The sequence below is a fragment of the Patella vulgata genome, chromosome 6 (genome assembly GCF_932274485.2).
Source record: "Patella vulgata chromosome 6, xgPatVulg1.2, whole genome shotgun sequence".
NCBI classification, from domain to species: domain Eukaryota; kingdom Metazoa; phylum Mollusca; class Gastropoda; family Patellidae; genus Patella; species Patella vulgata.
Window position 1 is genome coordinate 29,384,554 of NC_065884.2, and position 12,468 is coordinate 29,397,021.

At 34.2% G+C, this 12,468-nt stretch overlaps 1 protein-coding gene across 1 annotated transcript; it reads right to left on the reverse strand.

Annotated features, from left to right (window-relative positions):
• Nucleotides 1–42: 42 nt before the first annotated feature.
• On the reverse strand, nt 43–12,330 carry LOC126825746 (SREBP regulating gene protein-like). Its single transcript, XM_050555527.2, has 5 exons — nt 12,215–12,330; nt 9,245–9,404; nt 2,109–2,260; nt 799–915; nt 43–266 (listed from the first exon to the last, which is right to left on the reverse strand). Exons 1-5 carry the CDS (start codon nt 12,305–12,307, stop codon nt 177–179), a joined length of 612 nt encoding a protein of 203 aa, XP_050411484.1. The 5' UTR covers nt 12,308–12,330; the 3' UTR covers nt 43–176.
• Nucleotides 12,331–12,468: the final 138 nt, after the last annotated feature.

Below are 12,468 nucleotides of genomic sequence, written 5' to 3' on the forward strand. Positions count from 1 at the left end.
TACTTTTTTCTATTATCGACAACACAAAAATTAAACAACAGTGTCTGTTTCTTCACAATATATACATATACAACGTTTAATAAAATAGTATAAAATATATATACAGCTTATGTCCATACACTAGTATTTACATCACACTTCAATAATTTAATTTTTAGTTCATTGTCCTATTATAATTATAAAATGGCACTCTGTAGATCTGGGGCACTTTCTCCATAACAATACTTGGATTTCGGGTCACGGTAAGAATTTTCATGTTGAACACTCTGAAAAAAAAATCAGACATCAGAATAATGCATTAAATGTTGAGATGAGAAACCTACATACTTCTTAAAAGAATCAAATACTCTATTGATATTACCAACATATATGAATATTAATGCACAAGACATAAGCAAATTTTTAAGCATCATGTGGTACAATAGTCATTTAAACTAGCACTAAACGTGTACAGCAACATTAACCTTAACATTCAAGTTTTTGGATTATCATTAAAATATGGTACAAATTGTGCTGTGCTTGATATTCAAATTCATATACTCTATTATTTTGTAATTAAATGGAAATATCAACCAGCTTGGATCGGAAATATAGAATTGTAATATTCAATTTGAACTTGTCCAGAGAAACCACAGCAGGGGACAAAGTAATGGTAGTGAGATTAATTATGTGAGTTCCATAGTTACAATTTTCTCTTGTGTTCAATGTCTTTTTACTTGGATTTAAGGTGACTATTTTATAATAGAGAATTATTGGATGAATACAAATTTAGAGAAAGCAGGAAATCGTTTCTGTTACCTGTGAGGAAGTTCGACACTTGGCAAGACAAAGTTCAAAATGATCCAATACTAATGAAAATAACTTATTAAATGGCTCGTTATTATAATCTCTTAATATCTTTTCTAATAATGGTTGCTGAAAAGAGAAAATAAATGAGTAAAAAAAGAATATAATTTATATTAACATGTACTTATCCACACTTTTAAATTCATTATAGCAGTCAGAGTTTATCAATAGCAGGACTTTTAATAAATGATTAAAATTTGCATCAATGCTTAAATGTTAATTAGGATTAGGAACAATTACTGTCTATTAGTATTGGAATATACCACAACGGACACACTGTAATTAATTCAATGTAATCTGTTCTGATTGTTCCATTGAAGCACAGCTTCATAAAAGGTTTTTAAAGTTTGTCAAGAGTACTGTCAACAGTAAAAACATATGTACAAACATTTGTGCTAAGTTAGCTGTACACAGCAGTCAGTCAACTCTGGGTAACAGTTTAAATTATATTTGTCACAGATATGGTTTATCAAAATACGAACTGACTAATATATCTCTTAGAAAAATTTAATCTATGTAGTAAATAAAATAAACATCAATTTCCAAACCAAAGAATGCTAAAATTAAGGCAGGCGTCATCAGAGATTTTATGTCTTTAAGAGAAAACGGTAACAATTTAAATGATATAATTAATGAACTTTGTACAAACTGAATTTAACATAATGTATTAAGATCAGATTTATGTTTCTATTGATACTTGTGTAATTGTAGTTGTAATTATTTTGTACGAATAAATTATTATTATTATTATTATTACAAAGATTGTCTTCAAATAAGCTTAATGCTTTCATCCCAATGATTGGACACTACCACCCACAGCTGTCTTGTGCATGCTTATTGATGTAACATTTATCATTCTACCTTTTAAAAATCTAGTTTTTAATTTTAAAGATACATTAGGTAAGATTTAGATAAAGAGCTAGCCATTCTTACTATAATAGTTCGAAAATAGATAATGGAAAATGAATAATTAGAAAATTTCATTCAAATTACTCTATTGCGAGCGAAAATATTAGCCTTTGAAGGTTTGACAAGGTTAAATCAAAATATGGCTGAACTGTTCTAATCTATTTAATATTGGAGAAATCTGATTATGGCCTGGATAAGTTAAATAATGTTTAATTAATAATTTAGAAAACATTTCAGGCCTAAAGAAAGACCTGCAATAGGCAGATTTAGCTCTCGCATAATATATGTATAATACAATATTCTTAGAGCTTTGTGTTTCAATTCCTGAAAATGAAAAGTGAACTTTTACTTACTTTATCTGGCTGTAGACAACATGAAACACAATATTCATAAACAGAACAACATCCGTTAGTGTGACATGTCTGACAATTGTAACGACTAGTTGAAGGTTGTTTGGTATCACAACAATTATTAGAATCTAAATGACGTCGTTGACAACTGTAACCTAGAAATAAATGGTTGTATTTTTTTAACTTACACAAATTAAACAATAATTTCTTTATAAGGTTCAAAGGTATATTGACCATCTGAATATACAAACTGGCATCTTTTTGATTAAATAATATTGAAGACTACTATGCCATAGTAGAACGATCGGATGATAACTTTTAGGGTTAGAGCGTTCACAAGGTTCAATAAAGTGAAACAAGGGCCAAAACTCTAGATGTTATGAACAGAATTTATTGAAATTAAATAGGCTTCTTCGTTTTAATAATTTAAATCATGCATATAAATTTCACAAAGATTGGGCGATAACTTTCGGTGTTAGAGCATTCACAAGGTTCAATAAAGTGAAACAAGGGCCATAACTCTAGACGTAATAAATGGAAATTGCTGAAATTCAATAGATTTCTTTGTTTCACTGATTTAAATAATACATATAAATTTCAGAAAGATAATATGATAACTTTTGGTGTTAGAGTATTCACAAGGTTAAACAAAGTGAAACAAGGGCCATAACTCTAGAAGTACTAAACGGAAATTGCTGAAATTCAAAAGGCTTCTTCGTTTCCCTAAATTAAATAATGCATATAATTATAAATTTCACAAAGATCGGATGTTAACTTTTGGCATTAGAGGGTTCTAGACGTAATAAATGGAAATTATTGAATTTAAATATACGTCCACATTTTCATGTGGGCGTATATATAAACATGAGAAAAAAGCTCCCGTTTAAAAACTATTCTTAACTATATTGTAAGAGTAATTCTACGTTTTCGTGAATTAGGGAGAGCCAAATGGTATCTATGTTTTAGTCTAGTTTAATATTCTCTTTATGTACACTTCAAAAAAAGGAGGGAATATTGAAATGCAAATACCTATGCAGGTTGTGATATGATAAATAGTCATGGACACCTGACATGCTTTGAGAGTATGTTCACAGATGAAGAACTTATCGCCCCAACAGAACCACTGAGCTGCACATGTGACACGCAATAGCGCCATACACGTGGGAGGGGTTCATTGTCAAATTTGACACTTCAAGGAAGGATTGATGAAAACTGACGCTTGCTGGTTTATCCTATCCATGTTTGCTTTCCTATCAGTTCTTGCATAAGATTTACTGTTTAGCGTATCTTTGATTTAGTGCGTTACATTTAATTTGATCGGGAGACGTGTTCGTCGACGTCAAATCAACCGACAACACTGCAAGAATTGGCCGTGGCACTGCAAGAGGAGTGGGTCAGATTGCGCCAAATAATGATTGGACGGTTGATTAGGAGCATGCCACGACGAATTGCTGAATGTCTGAGGATTGGTGGAGCAATTACTCATTATTAAGACAAAAATCAAAAACGTCCATTTTCACTTTTGACAGTGTATTTCTTTGCGAGTGCAATGGGGCCGTCAGATAAGCCGCCCATATGAACTGTTTATGTTCATGTGTAGGCAATTGGCCTGTTATTAAACATACATTAGAAATCTATGAGTGGCGAGTGGCCGTCCCAGATTTCTCTCATAAAGCTACTAGTTTCGTTCATTTTGAACTCATCAGACTTAAATGAAATTGTGCGGATGTTCCCTTTATATAGTCGTCGGGGACCGGAGCACATAAGGGATCTCGGATGGACCTGCGCAGTGCTGTATCACCGGAGCAACTGCTTCCGTTTAATGGTGAACAGAGAGACGGCTAAAGAATTGCAGTTATAACATGCTTATTTGCATAGACTCTAAGGCTCCCAACCCATTTGACTGTGTCGTTTATAATAATATAAACAAGTGGGAATTATTTGGATAACTGGACTGAAATGTCAAATTGTGTGATATACATGTACATACTAAGCTTTTCTAGTATTAGATAGCATAATTTGGAACTCGTCCAGACATGCACACTTAGTCTACAAGTAAACTTTGTATTCAACTGCTATTTGGCAATTGTGCTGTCGGGTTATATTATCATGACGTGATAGAAATACCTAATTGTCTTCCCTAAGTTTTGGAAATGCCATATATATCGCGTATATTGGCGCGGTAAGATGGCCGGGTCCCTAAACTGAGGAACTGATCAACTCTGTCGTTATAGGTTCCCAGTTACTAATTGTCGGATAAGGAATATGATATGACAATCTGTCATGTATTTCTTTTGCTTGTTTGCGAAAAATATCTGAAGTAATAGCACTAGGGTTTTCAGTGATATTATGAAGCTTAAACACCATTCCTCGCGTTGTGACGTCACAGGAATTCCCATACCTATAAGATTAATGGCTGTGTGCCAAATATGTCGACAAGAATTGATAAATGGAGGTCCTGCAAATAATGTGCATAAGAGAGAAATAGCTAACAGAATTTCAAGAAAATAGTGCAAAAGGGTCAGTGAGAAGAAGATATAAATATAAAGAATATGGGGACTAAATCTTATAAAATTGTATAGCCGTCCAATGCAAAAGTTCTTAAATGTGAATCCATTTCGATTAAAAATGGTTCGAAGAATATCCTGCATCGTGACATATGATTTATGATAAAAATACATTATGCAACAGCTAAATCTGTCTATTGCAGGTCTTTCTTTAGGCCTGAAATGTTATCTAAATTATTAATTAGACATTAATTAACCTATCCAGAACATAATCAACTCTAGATAGCATCGCAGTTTTGTATTGTTTCTGAATATCACCTACTTTTTTTTAACAGTACATATTCCTATGGAAAATACTGCCCTACATTAGCATTCAATATCAGAATAAAAACAAAAGCGATGTGTTGGGTGAATATGGAAGCATTAGAATTATCATCATGGTAACTGATAGCTACTCCAGTGAAGGAAAGTCGAGAGGAGCAGAAGCGAAAGCATACCTTAAACTTGAAGGACTGTAATCGCAACAATAAAACTTTTTTGCTCTTAAACGATGACGTCAAAATGTAAAGAAAATAAACTCTACTGGGTATATTTACTTGTTATATTGCAATAAGAAAAGGCTTATATAAGTTATAATTTAAAAGACAACATTTTCAAATTTATATAAAATAATAGTAAATATTACATTCAATTTTAAATGTATAAAATCGTATTTCTGCTTTATTTTGTTTTATAAAAAAGAGATGCAGAAATGCAGTGCTAGTATAATTAGTCCATAAGCTTACAAGTACTGGTACCGTACTTAAAGTGTACATAAGATAGGTTGCCAGTCCAGGCAACAAAACATAGGCCCACTACTGCTAAACTTATATTATCACCAAAAAAACCTTCCAGTCTGAAAAAAAACTGTCAGTGCGAAATCCATACCCATATGGGTCAAATTGGCCAAAATCCAAAACAGCCGCCAGTTTTGACTGGAATTTTTTTTATCCAATTATAATATGATCATGTTTGGAATCAAAATATATCCTTTTGGGATAGCTGAATCCATTTCCATACACGTTTTGGTGAATAGTTATACTACAGAGTCAATATTGGGAAACAATTCCAGATGGCGGTCAGTTTTGGCGCGAAAATTTGAATTTTACAATATGACCACATCTGTTGTCAAAATATACGTTTTGAAGGCAGCTGATTCCATTTTCCACATACTTTCTCATTTTAGTAATTAACTGATAAAAATTGTCACCCCTGGAGAGTCCACAACCTTGATGTACCATATTTTTACACTATTAGTGTACCAGGAATGGCCATTTTGTCTGGCAGTTTTGGTTCTATTATCATGAAATTCGAACTCAACCCTCATTAGGGTGTAACAGTGATATACTAAAACGTTTTTTTAAATCGGATAAAACACTACACTACGCTGCTAGAGTTTGGGACTAGAATCGCCGAACACGGCCGAAAAAATCCCTGTTCCGCGGCGGAATCTTGGAGAATCGTTAGCGAAACGCCAGCTAGCCAAATCACCGCGAAATAAGGGTGTTTCACAGTGTATTACAGTGTTTCGCGGTGGACACGGTGAATCGCTTGAGTGCCGATATTATCCCGATTTAAGCATTGTGAAAAAAAAGTAATTTATTTCAGTTGAATACAAGGTATGTTAACCGTTGGCGAGGAAGCTAGGGTCGGATTCTTTTTGTAATGCACTGAATACATGCATTACTTGGGGCCAAAATGTATGCAAACTATGATCAACTTACAATTTTTTAAACTTATCATTTCATCTTCGTCTATAACTTACATGTAGATGTAATCCATCAATTATTGGCTGCTATCAAATCCAAACTTTAAATTATATACGATGAGCTTTTTCACCAAGATCTTTGGGAGATAGACCTATATTTCAAGTTTCGTCAAAATTGGATAAAAATTGTGACCTGTAGAGTGTCCACAAACAAATTGTGGACGGAGGGACAGGGGCAACGACAGTTTACATGAAAATGTGGGTGTATAAAAATACACTTCTGTCACAATAAATTTAATTTTTGGTCATGATGGACCACTTTACATGAAATAGGCCATATCAAAATGTTGCATTAAGTTTAGACATTATCCAAAAACATTTGACAAAATATACCCTGTGTACACATCGAGTCACTGAATGCAGGATAAGCTGAATTTCGAGAGACGAAAAATTTTAACACCAGGACTGTGTGTATTTTCTCAAGATGCACATGATTCTTGCATCCTGGGGGGCAGAGCAATGATTCAGCTAAGTCGTCCGAGCAGGCAACAACAGTTGTCGCATATTTTTTTCATTGTCGATAATGAAACATTTATAATACACTAAAATCTGATTAAGAGTAACAACTCATTAAAGATTTAGATAATAAGCTAGCCATTCTTTCTATAATAGTTCAAAAATAGATAATGTAAAATGAATAATTTGAAAATTTCATTCAAATTATTCTATTGTGAACGAAGATATTAGCCTTTGAAGGTTTGACAAGACGTGTGCAATAATTTCAACCACAGTACTGGTTGTTTGAAGCTAAAATGTAAAATGAATAATTTGAAAATTTCATTCAAATTATTCTATTGTGAACGAAGATATTAGCCTTTGAAGGTTTGACAAGACATGTGCAATAATTTCAACCACAGTACTGGTTGTTTGAAGCTAAGTCTCGCTCCTTCATTTTTAGCTTAAATCAAAATATGGATGAATTGTTCTAATCTATTTAATATCGGAGAAATCCGATGCCATCGACAGTTGATTATGGCCTGGATAAGTTAATTAATGTCTAATTAATAATTTAGAAAACATTTCATGGATAACATCATGGATTTAGCTGTTCAAGTGATCATGGGCTATAACTCTGGTAGTCATTATCAGCAATCATTGAAAATCACTGGGCTTATAGAGCATCCACAAGCAATTGAGGACGTCAGACCGACAGACGATCACATTTCAAATAGGGCATATAAAAACACACTACAGACACTGTAACCCAGGTATCATTTAATCTTGTGTATCTAGCACTAATTTCTTTCACATTCGTTTAATAATAATATCAAAGATCTTTGGGTTATAAACATGCATTTCAAGTTTCATCAAAATTGGATCAATATTGTAACCTCTAGAGGGGCCACAACCTTGATATACCAGATGTTTACAGTTTACACTAATTGAGTACGAGAGGCGGCCATTTTGTCCAGTAGTTTTGGTACGATTTTCATGAAATTCTAATTCAACTAACCTTACAGAGTAACGTGATATATTCGAACATTATTTTTTAATCGGATAATATTTGTGAGCTCTAGAGGGACCACAAGCTAAAAACGTGATTTTTCGTACCATCAGGGGCCATACATGTAATTCAGGAAGTTACAATCCGATATGCATGAATATCGACAGGAAGCAGGATCTTTGGGTTATAAACATGCATTTCAATTTTCATCAAAATCGGGTGAAAATTGTGACCTCTAAAGTATCCACAAGATAAAAACGTGATTTTTCGTACAATCTGGGGCCATAATCCATGAAGTTATGGTCGGATACATGCCAATATTGAAAGGAAACGAGATCTTTGGGAGATTGACCTATTTTTCAAGTTTCGTCAAAATTGGATAAAAATTGTGACCTGTAGAGTGTCCAAACAAATTGTGGACGGACGGACAGGAGCAACTGCATAATACGTCCACATGAAAATGTGGGTGCATAAAAACAATCATACAGATTATAAATATAGTCTGTAGAGTTTTCACAAGAAATTTTGAACAGTAGACGTATATAAATTAACATATAAAAGTGTTATTGAAACCTGTGTTTATTATTAACATTTTCCACTATTTTGACACCTGTATTATCATGAAAATAAACAACTGTTAATTTGTCATCACAGCCAGGGACTACACATCACAATGTGCCTTCTCATAATTTCTTATCACTATACTTATAAGTACCATTATTAAAGCAGTAGCATGTGTGTGATGAAGTGTTGTGGAAGTTCCAACAAAGAAAAAATAACCAGCTTATTCGAATTTATTCTAATCAAAAGTGTACGGGGAATGTTTTAGTTATGCTAAACATGTTCTAAAATTAAACCAACCTTTTAATAAGCTACATGCTACATTGTCTCACTGATTTCATGTAAAATAAGTTAGTCAGTAGTAAATTGTTTTATTTTATCATGATAGGGGATTAAAGAAACAGACAAGCATTAACAAGTACACACCCCATCCTCTGCTGTCTAGTTTGTGTAGTAGGAATGTAAGCTTATTTACTATACTACATGTAAATACATTCCCACTACACAAACTATATGTACGTATAGTATTAGTAAGAGTATTACATACTTCCACTAAACATTTGGTCACTATGAATTCAGTGGCGTGTGGGAAAATATAGAGTGTATTAGATATCTGGCACAATCATTTTATGGGGAGGTCTAAAAGTTGAGTGAAATGTTTCAATGAATTATAAATGAATTTGAATAAAATTTGTGTAAATGAAATGAATTGAGGTTTTAAGTTGGAAATTGGTGTAAAGGGATACAGTAAACACTGACTTCAGGTTCATACCACTTTCATATTGTAATTTTTAGCGTTGTTGACAAAATTCATATTTACCTCTTTCATCTACAATCAATTTTCTACCCTGGACGGAATTACGACATTTAACAGTTAAGGTGTTGTTTACCTCTAATTCATCGGATATTTTGGGTTGCCACTGGAAGGTCTGCCGAATATTTCGTTTGGATTCAAATGGTTCTAATATCAAGTCATTTGACTAAGAAAAGACAGAAAAAAATACACAATATTAGAATTAATTCCACAGGTTCATCATTTTCAAAATTTTAATGCAAAGAGAACTTCTATTACAATGTTCTTACTTTCACTGATGTTTAACCCTTTCAATGCTAGACGTAAATCCACTGCCTGTGCTAGACCCTTTTTTGAGGAAAAAAGGGAGGTTGGAACTGAATGCCAAGCAGTACTTATGGAAGCTTTTATGAAAAATCTTTTTGTCTGTTGGGATGGGCATGAGGTTGGGCTAAGAGGAAAAAATAGAATTTTGGAAATTTGCATAATAATGTAGTCACGTGACGTCATGGCGGCCATTTTGGATTTCTTATTTCTCACTAAAGCTAACACGAAAACGAATTTTTCTCCATGAAATACTTAAAAGATATTGTTTTTTTCACTGGATTTTGATAAAGATATATAAAATGAACAAATATATCAATAGCAGCCATGAGCAATGCCGCCACGAACACGCGCATCACGTCTCCCGCTGCCATGACCACGTGCGGATTGCAATACCTTGTTTTTACTTTCACTTTCATCCCCAAGTCCTATATCATTATCAATATAGTCAGTCAATAGATCTACACGTTCGGGACTCAGGAATTGCCTACGTCTTTTACGATCCAGCAGGTCAGCATTATTATCAACATCAGAATTATTGTCAGAATCTACTGCAGACACAGGGCTATCGTGTTCACATTGGGCTTGTTCATCATGCACGGGAGACATAGCTAGCCATGGGCGGAACGTCGCGCAATAAATCACACACTTCATAATACCAATCACTGTCCTGACTACTATCATTATCAAGTAACTGGAAACGAATTATGTATATCACCCGCCTCGAAATTGTCCACGTGTTGGTGAGCAAGACGTCATTCACGACTTCGTCGAGAGTGCATCGTCAACATTGTCACTATGCACTCCGCCATTTTACGGTTTGCCGCTTTGAAACACGTGGAAATATGTTCTAGTGTATAGAAAATACAATAGATGGCACTTGCAGTTACGGTACTAATTTTAGCGAGGGCTTTACTGAGTACACGGTAATACCGGGTACGTGCATTTTACCGACATTTTATAATACCCGGTACTACCGGGTATACGCAGTGAAAGGGTTAAGGGGTTATGGTATATGGTTATCCAGTAGTAGTACAAATGTCTACTTTAGACCCCTTTAATTTTGTGTCATTAACTTTGTCATTTGAACCTTCGTCATTCAACTTGCTATTCCTCTTCTGAGGCTCTATCATTATATTTGTCATTTGTATGGTGTACATGTACATCTGTCATTCTCTTTTTGTCATTCTCCTGATGAACAGGTGTCATTCTTCTTTTTTTTGTCTTTTTTGGTTCAGTCAGAGCAGAACAGTAGGATGTTTCACCCCATTTCATTCTTTTTGTCATTCTCCTAGTCAACCTGAGTCATTCGTCTGGTGAACCGGTCATTGTGTTGGTCATTCATCTGGTGAACAGGTCATTGTGTTGGTCATTCGCCTAGTGAACCTCATTCGATTGTCATTCATCTGGTGAACCTCTGTCGTTCTCTTTATCATTCCTTTTCTGAACCTCTGCCATTTAGTTTGTCATTCGCCTGGTGTACCTCTGTCATTCTCCTGGTGAACCTGTCATTCTCTTTGTCATTTGCCAGGTGAATCTGACAATCTCCTGGTGAACCGGTCATTCATCTCTGTCATTCTTTTTGTCTAATGTCTGGTAAACCTCTGTCATTCTTTTTGTCATTTGTCTGGTGATACTGTGTCATTACATGTAGCTTTATCATTCGTCAATTAAACCTTTGTCATTTGTATGGTTTACTCCTGTCATGCTCTCTGACATCCGCCTGGGGAACGTGTAATTCTCTTGGTCATCTGTCTGGTGAACTTGTCTTTCTTTTTGTCATTCCTCCTGAGTGTCATCCATCCAGTGAACTCTCATTCGTCTAGTGAACTCCTGTCATTCTTTTTGTCATTTGTATATTGAAACTCCTCATTCTCTTTTTCATTCCTCAGAAATTAATGCCAGTTTTATTAATACTTAGGGGTGGACTGACAGTGATCAAGGTCCCTGGGGGAAGAAAGGGGCATTGACCCCATAAAGCACCCCACTCAAAGACCAATTCCATAAACAAAGCTAGGAAACATTCCATAATTAACAAAGCTATGTAATCATACCTGATTCTATTCTTATACAGTCACATAACAAATATAAAATAGTATTACAAAAACAGTTATTCAGACAAAGTTCGTATATCATATCAGTTTCTAGTTTGATTGATCCTCAATCTCAATATAAACTTCACTGGGGGGCGGGCTGGGATCTCGATGTCACCACTAATAATTGCATATTCATTAAACCCATTCTATGAAATGATTTACATGTAATTGTGTCGTCCTACAGAGATAAATTATTGTTTAGAAATTTCTTGTCATTGTATTGTTATGCGTCGTTCAGATTGAGATTAGGGAGTCTTACTACTCAAGTTATTGATCCATTGATTGAAATTTGGTGTGTGGATACAAAGTCCCCTGAAAAAGTCTTTACGACCGTGGGAAGTGGTGGAGATACAACTGTGTACCGCCTAAACCATTACTTATGAACACTATCCTTACTGCACAGATACTGTCAGATGATCCATTGAACTTACATATATGATATGATATATAATATATGATATGATATTATTGTATATAGAAAATGGACGTTCTTCATTAGGAGTTCCGAGTGCAGGGTCCATAAAAACACATATTTACAATTGACCACTAGAATTCTGTTTCAAAAAGTTGAATATACCTTTGATAGTGTTGCTACCAGAAAATATATCACTGAGCTAAATAAAATTAGGAATAAAACCCAGCGTTTTCGTAACACCCTGAATCCAAACATTGGTATCGTAAACAGGACATACTGAATTTATTTCAAAAGTTTCGTAAAATATCTTAAAATAAATTTGAGAAACTGGTCACTGACTGGTTTAATATTTTTTTTTTTTTAAAGATAAAAAATTATTGCGAAATGTTTTGTAGTACTTTGCATTGTAACATTAT

Excerpts from the sequence above, each read along its gene's own strand:
- LOC126825746 (XM_050555527.2), bottom strand. The coding sequence starts at position 12,307 with ATGTTTGGATTCAGGGTGTTACGAAAACGCTGGGTTTTATTCCTAATT. Across the intron at positions 916-2,108 it reads GTTGTCTACAGCCAGATAAA|CAACCATTATTAGAAAAGAT; the intron begins GTAAGTAAAAGT and ends TTCTCTTTTCAG. Across the intron at positions 267-798 it reads AGTGTCGAACTTCCTCACAG|AGTGTTCAACATGAAAATTC; the intron begins GTAACAGAAACG and ends TTTTTTTTTCAG.